The 18,394-nt window shown below is 36.1% G+C and overlaps 1 protein-coding gene across 3 annotated transcripts in view; it reads right to left on the bottom strand.

Annotated features, from left to right (window-relative positions):
- Window positions 1-18,394, bottom strand: part of IPO11 (importin 11) — a 207,423-nt gene that overhangs the window by 48,611 nt on the left and 140,418 nt on the right. The window contains exon 28 of one of the 3 annotated variants that reach the window (XM_059417950.1): window positions 9,327-9,444. The exons of the other annotated variants lie outside the window; for them this stretch is intronic. Coding sequence (XP_059273933.1) covers window positions 9,423-9,444 — 22 coding nt within the window. The 3' untranslated portion in view covers window positions 9,327-9,422. Of the gene's footprint in view, window positions 1-9,326; window positions 9,445-18,394 lie in introns of those variants that run through there. 3 annotated transcript variants of the gene reach the window in all.

Below are 18,394 nucleotides of genomic sequence, written 5' to 3'. Positions count from 1 at the left end.
AGTCCATAAAATGTGTTAGACATCATGGTAAACTCTGGAGATTAAAAAAATGGCTACCTCCAAGAACATGCAGTGTGAAAAGAGCAGTCTTCTCAAAAAATGTAAATGGGAAAAATGGACTGCTACATGACAAAGCATGAAAGTGGGCCACTTTCTCACACCATGTACAAGTTAAGATGAATTAAGGCCCCAAATGTGAGACCTGAAACCATAAAACCATAAAACTCCTAGAGGAGAGCAGAGGTAGTAATTTCTCTGACATTGAGACAAAAGAAACAAAAGCAAAAATTCAAGTGAGGGACTACATCAAGAGAAAACTTCTGAAGAGTGAAGGAAACAATCAACAAAACTACAAGGCGACCTATGGAATGGGAGAAAGTATTTGCAAATAACATATCCCTTACAGAGTTAGTATCCAAAATATATAAAGAACTTACACAATTGAACACCCAAAAAAATCCAATTAAAAATGGGTAGAAGACATGCACAGATATTTCTCCAAAGACATGGCCAACAGACATGTGAAAAGATGGAAGAGACATGTGAAAACATCACTCAGTCGTCAGAGAAATGCAAATCAAAACTACAGTGAGAGGTCACTGTAAGCATGGCTGAAATCAAAAACACAAGAAACAAATGTTGGCAGGATATGGAGGAAAAAGAATCCCTGCGCACTGTTCATGGGAATGCAAACTGGTAGAGCCACTGTGGAAAACAATATGGATGCTCCTCAAAAAATTAAAATGAAATTACCATATGATCCAGTAATTCCACTACTCCTATTTAAGCGAAAGAATATGCAAACACTAATTTGAAAAGATACATGCACCCAGATGTTTACTGCAGCATAATTTACAACAGCAACATTATGGAAACAACCTAAGTGTCCATCCACGATGGACTAAAAAATTTGCAGAAAGGACAAAGAAAACAAGCAACAAATGAGTTTTTTTTTTTTCTTTTAAAGTATGATATCCTGAATAAGTACTTTTCTCCATTTAATGGATATTTCTGACATACAAAGAGGCACTTGTCTGAAGGGAGAGGATCCAGTCCCCTGAACGGAGTTAAAGAAGCACTGGCAAATTATCACTCTCTAATTCTCATCAGTGATCCCCAGAATCTTGATCATTCTACCATCACTTGAGGTCTTAGCAATCCAAGTTAACCCACCTTGCACAAAAAAATCAATCAATCCCAATTTTGATAAAAATTTATTTTCATTTTACAAGGTTAAATGGGATCCAACTGATCCTACTCACTTCATTACTGAGGGCTTCAAGGAGGCAAATGGATGCTTTCTACTCCAGTCTCTTAAATTTCATGCTTTCTCCTTAAGAATTTTCAGGGGGCGATCAAGAACTTCAACATCGAACAATCCCACCTTTCACAAGCTGCTCCTCCTTTCATGGCTTTCAGGCAATTAAGTCCTTACCTCTTAAATATAATAGCTGCTAACTCATATCTGCTTACTCCCTTCCTGCCCCTCACAATGTTCTTCCTCCTTTTTCTATTCGCCTTAATTCACACTTCCTTTACAGGCCTTCTCTGGCCACACCACTGTAACTGAGCACTCTGTCCTTGGAATTTGCAGTAGCATAAAATGTCAGCACTAGTCATTTAGCATGCAACTCATGTGCCATCTAGTTTTCTCCTAATGTTCTTTATTTGTTCATCTCTACACACCTGCTCTAAGACTCTCCGTTAACTTTAAACACAGCCCATGTCACCTGGGTGGCTCAATGGGTTAAAGCCTCTGCCTTCAGCTCAGGTCATGGTCCCAGGGTCCTGGGATAGAGTCTGGCATTGGGCTCTCTGCTCTGCGGGGAGCCTGCTTCCTCCTCTCTCTCTCTCTGCCTGCCTCTCTGCCTACTTGTGATCTCTCTCTCTTTCAAATAAATAAAATCTTTAAATACAGCCCATGTGTTATTTTTTTATGTCCCACAGGACATGATGTGACCACTCAATAAATAATCATGGGAATTAATGACCCCCAGAGCTCAAGAACTGCCCTCCCTCATTTTATTTTTGTAATATTATTTGTGCTAATCTCTTTTGGAAATTACAAGTATGGATAGTTGAATTATAGATAACATATTACAATTGATTACACTAAACATGAGGCAGAAAGTAGAGCAGAAGGTGGCTGTAATCTATTTCTGAAATATTTCAGACAACACAAGACAAGTTTAACATTGAAGATGAAAGGAGAGAATGAAGGTAAAAGCGACGGGGGAAAAGTACTGGTAACCTGAACATGTTTCTTCTTTTTCTTTGTCACAAACACTTTTCCTTTTCTTATTGCACATACTTGGTAGATATATTAATGTATTCACATAGACACAAGTTACAAACTACGAAAGAAGATTAAGCTTTTATAAACATCCGTTTGTTTGGTTATTCAAGTGTGTTATAAGTGATGTTACACATATAAAAACATTAAATAGATGAGGGCTTGAAATTCTATACTAAATATTATTTGACCTTTTAAACAATTCCACATAGTTTTCAGTAAACTTCTTTTTTTTTGTTAAATTCACATGAGTAAAACTATAGTTCTTAATCTTCCTTTATTATTTTCTGAAGCTATGGCATCTTAAGGCATTTTCTGGGTATATAAAAGTATCTGTAGACTGAGTTGCAGAAATTTCATGCAGAGGGATTCTGAAAACGAAATACTAAAGAAAAAAAATCAATCCATCTTTGTTTATTGAATCAATTTAAAAACTATGCTGGCTTAAGATATTTCTATCCTTTTGTGTAATTATGAACCTAACCACAAGGGTTCAGAAAACAAACCACCCTTGAAAAGAAGAATAAAACTTTTAGTTCCCAAAGGCATAAATAAATGACATTTCTAATATTCATTTGGTCAGCCCAAACAATAAATATTACATTGAATATGAACAGGACTCTAGTTTCTTTTTTTTTTTTTTTTAAAGATTTTATTTATTTATTTGACAGAGAGAGATCACAGCAGGTAGAGAGGCAGGCAGAGAGAGAGAGAGGGAAGCAGGCTCCCTGCTGAGCAGAGAGCCCGATGCGGGACTCGATCCCAGGACCCTGAGATCATGACCTGAGCCGAAGGCAGCGGCTTAACCCACTGAGCCACCCAGGCACCCCAGGACTCTAGTTTCTAACTGTCCAATTTTTATTAGCATTTTTACAGTGAGCATTTTATAGTTCTACTTTTCAGAGAAATGATCTATTCACCAAAGACCATGTACTTTATACTTTCTAAGTGATGGATTGATCTATTTGTATCATATCTTCATCCCCTTGGACCTGGGAAGAAAACAGGCATGCAGAAACACAAAATTTTCAATTACTTTTTCTGAACAGTTCTCAAATCAAAAATTGATGATTTAACAGTTTTTCATAGGAAGTCCAAGAAATAAATAAATAGCATTTTTCTCTAACCTAACCAGACCACAACTACACTATTCATACCTCACATACAAATGATTAATATTTGAAGTCACTCTTGCATTCTTGTATCTTAAATATAGTAGGTCACTAAAGTTAGGGTAATTTAAGAAAATAATAAGATTTAAGCATTAAAAACCACAACAAATAAAATATTCTCTTAATGACACTTCTCTACTTATACTGTTTAATAGGATTAGTAAGCAATAAACAATAAACGGCAGTTTATTTAAAGAAAAGGGCAAAATAAGAAAGACCTGACTAAACAGTCTTATTCCAGACTTTCTACCACACCAGAGGCCACAAAAGTGGTGACATTTACACTAAAATTAGTTTTTTTCCCCTCTAGATATTTTCCGGGATTTAGCTAGCTGCAAATACTTTTGTCACGTAGATGGAAACATATATTCTTTCTATACAGTAATTCTCTACATGGTCATGGAAAAGAGTATTAATAAATCTAGTTCCCTTGAAAAATAGTGGCAAGGAAATAGGATAAAAAATTGTTAGTGGAAATTCACTAAGTTGTTTTAAAATGAAAGTTGGATTTTTAAAATTCCAACAATAATCTTCAAAAAGGCTTTTTAGAGGCACCTCGGTGGCTCAGTGGGTTGAGCCTCTGCCTTTGGCTTTGGTCGTGATCTCAGGGTCCTGGGATTGAGCCCCATGTCCCACTCTCTGCTCAGCCAGGAGTGTGCCACCCCTCTGTCTCTCTGCCTGCCTCTCTGCCTATTTGTGATCTCTGTCAAATGAGTAAATAAAATATTTTTTAAAAATAAAAAAAAATAAAAAGTCTTTATATTATCAACTATTCCCTCCATTAATTTTTGGAGTGCACATACACAAGCAAAACAAAGCAACCCATAATCTTTAAGATGGTAAGAAAAACTCTACCAATCCATTTATGATGCCATGAGAAGAAACTGCCACCTTCTGAGACTTTCAAAAGCAAAGACTACACTTTAAGAACAATACCCAATGATAAAACTAAGTTTCCATCAAAAGATGACAAATGACTGATAGAGCATTATGTGGGAAAAACATTATGCTGAAAATCACAGCAATACTTGTTTTGAATGCTTACAGGAATCATTTGATAGAGTGGTTCTTGATTTTTAAAAAGGGATATAAGAGAACTTTATAGAGATTTCATAATAATGAGGGTAGGCATCTGACCTTACCATTTGTAAATGCTTGGTATTGTTGCTGATAAAACTATACAATAAATAAATACAAGATAATCATGAATATGGGACAGGACAAACAAAAAAGCCAACTCTGCTGTCACTAAAGTCATATGAAAAGATATTCATGGCTTGGAGTTACATTCCTAGAGTATGGTTATATGTTGCACAGCCCAGACCAAAATAAAAAGAACGTGCACTGGAAAAGTGTTACATGATCAAAAGAGGACTTTGGTAACAAAGGCAAGTAAAGGTATGCGATCCTTATCGTGAGGACATGGGTTATGTTCTTGTGAGACCAGTTTGCTAGGAAAGCCTAGCATTAAAGCTGTTTTTCAGAACCTTGTAAAAGGTTCCCTAGCCTTTTTCCTCCCATTTTGTGACCCTTAAAAACAAATATGGCATATTTTACGGTTATTGTTTTAATGGAGATAAGATAATTGAGTAAAAATGCTTGCTGACTCAAGACACAGGTAAGAGAAGTGTGTAACCCTGGCACTTTATGTAGGAGAAAGTCAAGAACTCCATTGAGAGTACAAAGTTGAGAAAAGTGGAGAACAAAGAGGTAGCCAAAGATCTTCTTTCCCTGCTACAGTGAATTCTATACAATTCCCTCACTCTCAAACAATGTCCATCCTTATCGTGCCCCAACATTGTCTTTGGCTAACAACAGTGGCAAGCCCCTCACCTCCAAAAGCCCACGAGGCATCTTACCCAGGCTCCACCACTCCATCACCTGGGACATTCCTGATTTCCTGCTTTCTCTTGTTGAGGTGTCTCTTCTTAACAATCAAGTCCTCAAGGACAATCTGACATCAAACATCTCTACTCCAATGCTAGAAGGGAACTGGGAGTAAGTTCCCAATTATCCCAGAAGTGAGATACATATTTCTGAAATTCCAAACTGGAATTTTAAATGTATTAAAAAGTATACTGTTATAAATAAATGGTAGTTGAGTTCTATACCTCTCATTTGTTATGGGGAAAGGATAAAGGGGAGCTTTTTAGGAATGCCCTGGAACCTTACCACACTTTTACAGAAGTCAGTGGGAAAAAAAAAAAATGGATCGGTATATAAAACTACCAAAAAACACAACCATTTTATTCTTCTGTGCTCTCATCAGAAAACTTTACTAAACAGTAGAGAAACACAGTAATCTTGAGAAAAGTTTCTTCACCTGTATTAATTGAGAATATTACTTAGTTTAAACTTTGCTGTTTGAGGTGGTGCAGCCTAAAATGTGAAACAATCATATGCACAAATTATACTGTTAAAACTTTCTATGCATATTATCACTTCAAATCAATTTTATCTTAAGTAAGGTTTTAAATTGTGCAACTATCAAACAACAGTGTTATATGACCTAACATTTTTAAAAGGAAAAGCTGCTGACAGAAACTGGAATGAGTACTTAATAAATACCACCATATACAACTACAACAACTCCATATATAAAACAATATTAATAAGATTAAAATTTTCTAGTTGAGCCTACATCAGTTATCAATTATAAGTTATACATAAAAATTTTTAAATCTTGATAAAATTTCTAAATTTCCTTCTTCAAATTTGGGGGAGTTTTTCAGTAAGGACAAGATAAATACTTTGTTTATGGTTATTTCCTAACTCCAAATAACCACCTAGGCTGCTTCTAACATCTTCAAGAGAATGTGGTCTAGGTGGTAGAGAAGGGAGACATGGAAGAGTTTTCACCTTTCATTTTAAGTATCTCTGTATTCTCTGAATTCCTTTTTTCAAAGAGCATGTACTTTCAGTAATTAAATAAAAAACGTAACTGGAGTTGTGTGGATACAACAATAGAAGTGTATTATTAAAAACATTTTCAAGGTGAAACAAATACCACATATCTTTCCCCAATGAAATAAGTAATTTATGTAAGAACAGATTTATTTAAATGTATTCAGGTTACTCCTATCATCACAACCAAGGACAAAGCTTTAAACCAGACAGGGAAAAGAACAATGAAAACTCTTGTAGGGGTAGTGGGGTGGTGGGGGAGCGGGGAGGGTGGAGAGATGTGGCTTTAATTTCTCTGAAATTTCTAGTATAATCTCAAAGCCATGATCCCCAGACCAGCACTATCAGCAAACTTACCCACACACACACTCAACAGGCCCCGCTCCAGACCTACTGAATAAAGAATTCTGGGAGGAGTGGGGGGCAACAATCTGTATTTTAACAACCCAGGTGATTCTGGGTTTGAGAAGCACCACCTTAAGGTATATGGGACAACACAATCATTCTTATCATTACCTCAGGTTCACAATACAGACTCAATAATTACCACTTGGTTTAAATACTCCCAGACTGTTTCAGGCTAATTTTATACAGGAAGTATTAACTTTTAATAATAAAAAAGAGAAATGTGGGGGAAGAGGAAGGACAGCACAAACATGAAATACGTAACATTCAAGGAAAATTTTTTAACACGTATTTGTAGTTCAGGTCTCTGTTAATAGATCAAGGATGGACACTTACTATATGCCCAATATTCTACACAGTATGAATTTATACTAATAGAGATAATCCATACATAGTCTCCATGGCTTGAATTACCATCTATTTACATTAAAGATTCCCAATCAAGGCCACTAACATCTCCTGGAAGCTCTTTCATCTTATTCTTCCTCACTTACCTGTCTCCCAAAGTCATGACTCAAATGGTTGATGTTATTGTTAAGAGAGGATCATATACTTCTGGTGTAATAGACAAATGGAAGTTTACAAATTATTAACCTTTACTAGACAGATCTCTCCTGTAATCTTCTGCTTTTGGGATATTTCTACTTGGAGATCAGATGTGTATCTCAAATTCAGTGTATCCAAAATTGAACTCATTATTTTGTCCCCACCCATATCCCCACTCCTTTTGATTCCTTTGTTCATTAAATGCAACCAAATGCTGCCTAAGCCAAAAAATTACCATCTTTGATTTATCCCTTACTTGCCACCCCTTAGCCAACCACCAAGCTCCAGAATCCATCCATCCATTCTCTTTTCCACTACTCTGGCACAGGTCTCTGGTACCTCACCCCGGGATTGGTGATGCAAATTCCTACCCAATTAACTCTGCATCTAGTCTCATTGCTCCTTCCAGAAAGAAATTACCCTGTAAACGGTAAATCTGATTAAGTCATTCCACTATTTCAAATCCTTCCATGGCTCCCTGCTGCTCTAAGGAAAATATTAAATTGCAATATCCTTCGCCATCTGGTATCTCTCTCCAGCTGCAAATCTTACATCACCACTCATAACTGGTCACACTGAATGTTACTTCATGAAAAGCAGCATTCTTTCTCTTTCTTTGACTTCTGTGATACGAAGTTACCTCTACCTATTACTCAACTCTTTTCATTTCTGCTTATCCTTCATGATCCAGTCTCAGTGTCATTGTTCTCATAAAGCCACCTACCACTTCCATTTGATGTTATACTCAGTAGCACCTCCGCCTGCAATACTTACCATCCCATAGAGAAACCATGTGCCTCCTCTAGATTTCAAGTTCTACCAAGAATAGGAGCCATGCCTATGTTGTTCACAATTAGCACCTAGACAGCAGCATAGCATGAAATGAAAAACATGTGCCCTAGAGTCAGACAGACCTAAAAAGTGTCATAAACAGTAAGAATTTGGCACAGTTTCTTAAGTTCACTTTCCCTAAGGTTCCTTACCTGTAAAATGTAGAGAGTTACAAGGTTTTTTAAGGATAAATGTGAAGTATTTACTAGCATAGTGCTTAGTACACAGAAACGTTAGTATCATTACTTAATACAGCACCTATTGAAGACATATGCTGAATGAATACAGTATTCGTAAATTATTAAAAACATGTATTTATTAATGCTAAGCTCATATAATTCATTATATTTCCAAATAAAATTTGTAAATCTTTAAGGAGGCTTCAGTTGAATTCATGTCCATGGCACTGAAGTTTTCCTGTAACTAACATTAAGCTGAATTATAAAGCAGAATGTTCAAAGAGAATGACTTGTGCCTCACTTTCAGGAACAATTTGTTTGTGAAGCTGAATCTGCTCCAAACCAGGGCTTTCTAAAGAATGTGGGGAAGTGTTACATATTGAGGCAGTTACGTTATACCTCGCTGACTGATAAAAGCTGTAGTATTCAAGTCTATTTTCCCCTGAGTTTTCTGGTGCCTTTAGTTTTTGCTTAAATTGAACAATTTTGTAGATCAAAAAAATGATTAAAACACAAGCTAAGATGAAAAAAGCCAGCAAAATGTGAAAAGCCTCATTCAACTTTTCAACTTCTTGTGTACAAATGAGAGATGTTTTCCCTGACACCGAAGCATCATCAATCAGTAGAGCACTGTTTTTTTCCAAGTTCAAGTTAACAGAAGAAGTAAGCTGTATTTGCACAGGTAACACTGCAGTAGCCTCTAATGGATTACCAAATGTATTCTCTTGAAAAAATCTATTGGCAGGTGCAGTATGACTTCGTTCCCAGAAAGTAACGCTCTCAGTATTTTCCAAATGTTTCCCATTTGTGGTTACTTTATGCCAGGCCATCATTAACGCAGTAGTCTTGTGGTGAATATGAAGAGATTTTATAGCCCAAGCTCTGGATACATTTGTCGAAGATGTAACACAATTTGTAAAGTCAGTCCACTTAATAAAATGCAATGCTCTGCCACGCATGGATGGGGGATTCTGACAATAGATGTTTAGCGTAATGGCTGAAGATGCTAGCCAGTCGCGAAGGCCCAAGAGTTTGCAGTTACATTCCCAAGGATTAGAATTTGCCTGAAGATGAGTCAGTGAAGACAATGGCTTAAGGACCCTTGGATGTAAGTCTGTAAGATTATTAAATGACAGATTAAGGATCTTCAAAGATGCTCCCATGTTTTCAAACGTATCATTATCAATGCTGATTATTCTGTTTCTATCTAACTTAAGGTAAATTAAATTCTTTAACAAGCTAAATGTGTCAGAATTTAAATTTTCTAAATTATTATGACTTAAGATCAAATGTTTAAGATTATTAATTCCACTAAACCCATCCCTAGCAACATTTTGAATTCTTGAATTTTTCAGAAGGAGGTACTCCAAGTTGACAAGTCCTTTAAATGCAAAGGGCTGTATTGCTTCAATATGGTTATGAGACAAAGAAAGTCTTTTAAGGCTCTTAAGTACTTCAAAAGCATTTGAAGGTACTTTTGTTAAATTATTACCTTCTAGATACAAACAATCCAGGTTTCCAAGATGTTGAAAGCCTAAGTCTGATATCCTCAAAATTCTATTGTTTGATAAATCAAGTATCCGTAGAGCAATCATGCCAAAAAAGGTACCACTCCCCAGGATAGTGAGACGATTCTTTCGTAGATTTAAGTACTGTACTGAAACTAAATCATTAAATACTCCTCTTGGAACAAAAGCTACTTGATTAGACTGTAAATACAAAGTACGAAGATTGGAAAGTCCCTCAAATATTCCAGGATCCAAGCGCTTTATAAAATTATTATTTAGATATAGAAAATATAGATGCCTCAGCTGAACAAAGGCTTTTGGATACACATACGCAATGCGAGAATTATCCAAATACAATGCTGCAAGAGAATGAAGTCCTGTTAATTCACCCTCATTAATGTGAGATATATTGTTTCCAGTCAGATACAGAAAAACTGTACTTTCAGGAAAATTCTTAGGAATACTTGAAAGGCCTATGTAACGGCAGTTAATATGTCTCCCAGTGCAGAGCTGGCAAACAGACGAACATCCAAGAATCTCTTTATGTAATAAGAATAGAAGATAACAGGTAACAAGTAGAAAAAGTCGTAGGCAAGGCAGAGAAAAATGTAATCCACACATAGCCCTGTTCTTGTTTTTTCTGTTCATATCAGACTTGGCTATAAAAAAAGAAGGTAAAACTTTAAATCATCAGTAAGTTCTCAAAATTATAGTGCTACATATAATACTAAAAATTCTGTATTCTTTTATTTTTATTAGTATCAGCCAACAATACTAAATATTATCAACTGTACTGTGGTGATAGCATAATATATGAGTTTGGAAGGTGTTCTAGGATTAAAACCTCCAGGCCATTAATCCACTGCTTGACAAAATGATAATTTAAATTTAATGAACTGCAAAACAGTATGTTTGCTAAAGCTCATTTAAAACATTACATCTGACAATAACAAAAGTGACAAATGATGAGGTAGGGATAATGGTCTTTGGATATAATATGTCCCTTTACCAAATTAAATTTAGTATCAATTAAATATTTTAATTTATGAAAGTACAAACTCACTACAAGAAAGCAATTAAACTCTGAACTATAGCTTTTCACAAAAGCAAATTATTTTCCATTTCAGTTAAAAGTTTATATGTAAATAATAATCTTACCGAAACCAGGAAATTCGTATTATTGACACTCGGCTGATTTGAGTAAAGGTTTTCTTTCTAAATCTGAAGAGCGACATTTCTAAACTCCATTTCTTTCTGTGGCACTGTTGACCTCCACCCCTCCACCTTCCCCCCGCCCTCTTTTTTTTTTTTTTTTTTGAAGTCACAATTTGCTCAGGAAACACCACTCTTCACATTGGTTCCTCCACAGTCAGTGTGTAAAACAGAGGTTGCCATGGATACAGGAAACTGAGAGACAGGAAGTAATTTTATCTGCGTTTCCAAAGTATTGTTGAAAGGAAATCTCAGGAACTTATTTTTTCAGAAAGCAGTTAATTTGTGTTTTCCTAACACACATACCTAAACATCTGATAATTTAAAAAATAAGTATTTTAAAAGGAAATGTGAAAAATTTTAAATATTCAGAATGAACAAACTGTAGCCATCAGGAACAGATAAATTTTGAATAGAAAAAGGTGAAATAAAAGATAGAATAATATAATTTTGGATAATTTTTTCAAATGTATATAGTATTTACATTTCTTTGAATATATATTACAGACTAACTTTTAGTCCTTTAAAAAAAAAAAGAGCAAAAACAAGAAATTTAGAATGGTGAACATAAATGTTGTTCACTAACCTCTCTGTTCTTCCTTTTTAACTTTTTAAAGAGATTTTTGGATACAAAAAATATTCAATATCACCAACAAGCACCTTAATTTATTAAGGTATACACCTTGCATTGCAAAATGATATAAAGTTGCACTGGCAAAGGTTACCTTTGGCAAGAAAAGCTGGGGAGAGTGAAAGGGACACTTCAACTACTTTTTAACATATATACATCTGAAATGGTATGAATCTATTAAATAAAAATCTGTGTATACCATAATATTTTAGGGTAATGATTTAAGAGTTAACTATAAACTGCTTATATTATATATTGTTAGACATTATTTTTCAAAAAAGCTCAGTGTTTAGGCTTTCTAATTCTGACTTTGATTATTATTACTAATACTCTGATAATACACTTAAAATACCAGTAATGATATACCTATAATTGTATAGTAACTCCTTCGTTATTAAAGCATCTTTTACATCACGATAACAATATTTCAGATAATATGAATTATTTCCCTACTAAATATTTGGTAAAGTACCCACCACTTTCTATGACAATAAAAAATCAGAGGTGCATACTAGGTAACAGATCTTTTATCAAAATGGTTTATAATTTTCAGAACTATCCTTTGTGGCCAACAACTGTTGTTGCTACTGAATGAAGAAATTGGTAAATTACCACCAAAAAAAACCCATATCAGATAAATGACATGAATTAGAGTAAAGATGGAATAAGAGCTAGGTTTCTCAAATCCATTTTGTGTTTAGTGTTTTCACTTACATCAAACATAGTGAAGGATTTTTCAATTGTGTCATACAGTTTAGAGTTATGATGGGGTTCTGGACCCCATATCCCAAAATATGGCACTGTGGCACAGAGAATACTCAAATCTGAAGGAATCTGAGAAAAAGGCTAAGTGTGAAGGACTCTCTCTGATCCCTTCTCTACCTCCAGCCACACCCTCATACCTTGCCTTTACTCCTGAATGAGGTCATAAAAACTTTATGTGAGAGGTGCCCTCAACTGTAGTGGGAGAAAAGGAGCATCTTTATCTCTGAAGACAGAGACGCTGAGAAGAATCCAAAAAGGCCTGCAAAATTTCCCTGTTTGCTAAACTTACCTCATACCCTGTGCCCTACTCTCTCATTCCACAACTTTCCACTCTGCCTCAAACCTAGCATAAAAAACACAGATTTGGGACATGTAGATGGCTCAGGCAGTGAAGCGTCTGCCTCTGCCTCAGGTCATGGCACAGGGTCCAGGGATCAGGTCCTGCATCCGGGTCCCTGATCAGTGGGGAATCTGTTTCACCCTCTGCTATTCCTCCCACCCACCCTACCTCACTTGTGCTCTCTTCCCCTCTCCCTCTCTCTCAAATAAATAAATAAAATCTTTAAACACACACACACACACACACACACAGATTTACAATCCTCTTTGGGTCTTCACTTCCTTTTGAGGGCTCCCATGTCATATAAAACTTAAAGCAGTAAATATATATGCTTTTCCCCTATTAATCTTGACTTCGTCAGTTTAATTTTCAGACCCACTCAGGGACCCTGAAAAAGTCAAGGAAAATTTTTTTCTCCTCTAGAGTTTAGAAGAACTCATTGACATCAAAATAAAATTTAAAGTAAAAACTACCAGATGATAAGATTAGAACATTAATAAATCTTATCCTCCATTCCAGAAATATCCAAAGCACACAAAAATATTTATTCTTATTAGACCTGAAAATAAAATTTTTAGTAAACTACACTAAATAAAAAAGACAAAATAAAATAAATTTTGTCTTTCTCCTATTGCAAAAGCTGAGGTAAACTAAAGCATCTACAACAAACAATAAATCTAAACCCAGTATCCAGAATGACAAAGTTTATTAGCCTTTCTGTTCACAGGGTTCATAGGGGTGCTGCTGTTACAGACAGAGATCACTACTACAGAAGAAAACAGAAATCAAGACCTTAAAAAAGGGTGATACAGGAACAGAATTCAGAGACCTCCTCATCTTACTGGCTATGAGCACATCATTGATTAGTGGCACAACTGGCCACTAAGGTTTTAGATTAGACTAAGTTTCTCAACTTCCTGCTGCACTGACTGGAAGGTATATGTCCCCATGCTTTAACTACTAACACTTCACAGCCAAATCATATTATTTAGGTAATTAAAACCATCTCATTATTACCTCATCAATTCCCTAACATATTTGGTGAAATCTTCATATGATCTCCAAGGAACAATAATGTTCCCCAGTCTGAACTGTGACATTTTGATTTTGCTCTAGAGTAACACATCAAAATGGTTCCTCAGATTCCTTTTCTGATTCCCCCTAATTTTCATTAGAACAATTTCTGAACCCGACATTCAGCCTCCTAAAAGAGCCTCCTCATTTTTTTCCCTAGGAAATTGACTCATTGAATTATTTTTTTCTTTCTCTTCTTATGGAACCTTCTTTAACACTGCCTTCAAATAATCTCATAGTTCAAATAGTTCAAATCCATTTTCTTTTCCATTCAGAAATTTCACAAGAAAATGAATAAATCAATTATTTTATTACCACTTTTAAATATATACCTCCTATATTTTTTAGATATATAGCATCATATAAACCAACCAAGATGGATTTACATAGAAAAAATAGTTTACAATAGTGCTTACTGATCTTACAGATTTTAAAAGACCTCAAAATCAAGAGAATCAAAATCTGAAATGGTGTTTACAATTAAAAATATTCTGGTAACAATTAAAAAATATTATTTTGCTCAATGTAGGAGGAAATTTTAATGAAGAGCAGTATCTCAATACAGATAATCAGCTGCAAGGGAAAAGAACAGTAACTACACAGTGGAGCAATCACACATCTTCATGAGAATTAATATCATTAATGTGAAACTGGTGGACACCATGTGCCAGTGGATGTGGTATTTCAGGAAGGACAGCATCAATCACTTAGGTAATATCCCAACCGAGGATGCATAACTGCAATCTAATCAACAGAAATCATCAGACACATCACAAATGAGGAATATTCTATTCTGGGAAAAGAAAGGGAGGGAGGGAAACAAAGAAAAGGGCTGTATTCTTCAAAAATATTAGTCACAAGAAATAAAAACTCAGGAAATAAGAGAGACTCAAAGAGCCTATAAAGACATGACAACTAAAAGCAATACTTAAGCCTACACTGAAGCATTTAGGAGCAAAAGACCATAATCTATTCAACTTACATGCAAATTATTCTGTAAATAAAGCAGCGTGTGTGTGTGTGTGTGTGTGTGTGTGTGTGTGTGTGTGTGTGTAATGCATGCATACACACGAAATGGACGGAGGTGAGGGCACACACTAACAATGTCCAGAACATCATGCTCCTGAAACTAGAGATCAGTGGGGGAGACAGTTAACTTAAAAGCATTAGACACCCAAATGTCCTTTGAGGGCTAGGGTGATAACACCCGTGCAATGGAATACTACTCAGCAAAAACAAAAACAAAAACATCAATATTCTAATGACACATACAACAGCTTAGGCAAATATAAAAAGCATTATGCTGCCTGAGAAGGCCAGTCTCAAAAAATTATACACTGCTTGATTGCATTTATATTACATTCTCTAACAGACACAATTACAGTGAAAGAAAACAGATGGATGGAAGCTAGTAGTTGGGAGTCAGGGAGAATGGGATTCCCAAGATATAGTGCACAAGGGAGTGTCCTCAGGTGATGAAGCTACTCACCTGTGTTCTGACTGCAGTGCTGGTCGTGCAATCTACATGTATGAAAATTTATATTAATGTATAACCTCCCTTGGAGTCAATTTTACTCTACGTAAATTTAACAAGGTTTAAAAAGAGTCCTTATATTTTAAAATACAAATAAATATTTGTGGCTAAAAAATAAAATACATATGAAAAACTACTAGACCAAAACTTGTTTGATTTACAATCACTATCAGTTTTATAAAGGAAAAACAAGAGTGTTCTGGAGCTACCAGAAAGCATGTCAATTCACAATCTATCAGGATTCTGAGGCATGAAAAAGCTGAGCACATTCCAAAGAGAGAGAACGGCAAGCATGGCTGGTAGAAATGACTGAGAGAGACCAGGGTGGAATAGGGCTCAAGAGGTAAGGCAAACCCCGACTGGTTGTCCCATGGAAACCACTAACGGGTTTTGAACTAGAAGATGAATAAGATCATTTCTGCTTTTAAAACATGGCTGTCATCTTCTCTGTGGAATATGGCTTGGAGGAAAGAGCCATTTAGGAGGCTAATGTAACAGCCTAGGAAGAGTAAGTGGAAGATACTGGAAATGGAGGGTATGGATTTGAGATATATTTAGAGGTGCAGTCATTGATTTATTATTGGTGATGGATTACATGTGAACAGCGAGACGTCATGTTGCCAAAGACAATTTCCAAGTTTTTGACATGAATAATTGGGTGTTCGGAACTATCCAAGACTGAGAAGAGAACAATGCATTGGTTATTAAAATATATCCAATTCAGGCATATTATTGGGAGCCTATGTGTGTCAAACATTGTGCTAGACTCAAAGGATACTAAAGATAAAATCTGTTACCTGATTTCAAAGAACCCAAGGTGTTCTGTGAAAGATTAACTGTTCATGATATTATTATCATCATGATAATAATATCCTGACCATGCAGGGTATTCTATAAGCGAGTACCCTATGTCTGGTGTTAAGCAGAGAAAAAAAAAAAAAATCTGTAAAATATTATCATCACCACAACCAGAATTTATTTACACTGAGCATACACCACTTCCTAAGCATTGTCCTAAGTACTATACATGCATTATGTCAACTTAATACACAGAACAATCCAACAGTGTAGCTCTATTTTATAGATGAGGGTAGAGATATGTTAAATACCTTGCTCAAGATCACACAGTGATTTCAGGAGCCAGAACTCAAATCTACACAGCGTGGTTCAGAGCCTAAACCATAAGCCTTTCACTATACGCCCTACACACATGGGTCCGACCTCCAAAAAGCCCAGAGGTAAAATACATAAAAAGCACAAAAACAGAGCAAGCAATACATGATAATGAATGTATGATGCAGTCCAAAAATTTCAAGAAGGAAGAAATCGCTTTTAGGCTGAGAAACTGGAAGGAGTTTGACAAATGAACAAATGGAAGACAAATAAAAAAATGTCCAAGGATGGCAAAGATTTCAGGTAAGGCAACAAAACTGGGGCCCTTTTACCACCCAGAATTCCACCTGCTTTCTCCAGTTTCCTTTCAACCTATAGTCTCTACTCCAAATCTTTTTCCTGGATCTCTAATAAATCTGGGGATTTAAGGGCTCCATTACTGATGAATGTTAACAAGAAGAGCACATGCTGCTGTTTCGTGTACATTCTATGATTATGTTAAGTGTTTGGCAAATGCAAACTGAGGGTCAACTTGACACAACCACTCTGTACAGATGAGTCAATGGAAGCTTCTTCCAGGGCTTCCCGGAAATAACTGCCAGTTTCTCAAAGGTGAAAGAGAAGCAATAGGAGTAATGAATGAATAGGAATAATGAGCAGAGTGAGCACTGGCAGGCATGCAAAAGGTATCTGCATGCAACAGCTGCCAGAAAGGCAATGTCACATAAATAGTAGGTAAAACATGCATCTGAACCCAAATTTAGCTCTCCTCTCCATCATGATGTGTATTTTTCTCTCTCTGAAACTGCTGGAAAGAGTGAAAGCAGAAGCTCAAGGAAAAGAATCCCTTAATAAACCATATCGCTCTTCAAGCGATAAGGGTATATTAGCTACACAAGAAAAACCAGAAAGCACACAAGGATTCGTGATTTTACTCCTTTTATACCCTTATTGGAGACAGCTACTCTGTCAATTATTTTAGGCATAGACTTGATACTTCAATCTCATTCACAAACTTCTCTTCATCTCACTCTACTTCAAAGTCATCTGAACCATAATTTTGGTCTCTTGGGTGATATGTTTACAAGTTTAATGCTATACAATGGTTGCTGGTTTGTTAAGGGTACCGAGGTCTGTAAGATGACTGCCACCTTACGAAAAGTTCATCAGAAGCATTTATCTAATTTGTAGATGGGGTACCGGTCCTAGATGAGAGGAAGACATTGTAAGTATAGTCTCATATTCACATGCATTCAGAAACTTTCCTTAGTAGTTAGGACAGGAGACAGAAGACAAAAAAAAAATAATAATAATAATAATTGCTCTAAGATGCAAGGGCACATTGAATAGTATGTGCTAAGGGTGCCAATGGGATGTATCACCAACACACAGGAGGGTGCTCTAGCACTTAACAGGAATCTTTAGAATACTGCTCAGTGTTGGTTGTGTCAGTACCGTAGGCTTTATAATTGGACAGGAATGTAGGGGCATTTAGGTTCTGCTGGAACCTAAAGTAACTCTTACTAAAGTAACTTTACTCTGCTAGAACCAGAACAAAGTGAATCTTTACTGGAAATGAAAACCAAAATGGACTATTTCCATTCAAATTCTAAGGTGAGGGAATAGAAACACTTTCAAACACTAAAAAGGATGGAACTTTTGCAGGGAAAGGGGAAGAAAGGAAGACTTCAAAGCACTGACAGAAAAACCGAAGTTCAGCTTTAAGAAAGGAGTTTTATGGGCACCTGGGTGGCTCAGTGGGTTAAAGCCTCTGCCTTCGGCCCAGGTCATGATCCCAGGGTCCTGGGATCGAGCCCCACATCTGGCTCTCTGATCAGCGGGGAGTCTGCTTCCCTTCCTCTCTCTCTGCCTGCCTCTCTGCCTACT

Source organism: Mustela nigripes, chromosome 12 (genome assembly GCF_022355385.1).
Source record: "Mustela nigripes isolate SB6536 chromosome 12, MUSNIG.SB6536, whole genome shotgun sequence".
NCBI classification, from domain to species: domain Eukaryota; kingdom Metazoa; phylum Chordata; class Mammalia; order Carnivora; family Mustelidae; genus Mustela; species Mustela nigripes.
This window is presented reverse-complemented; position numbering and strand designations above follow the sequence as displayed.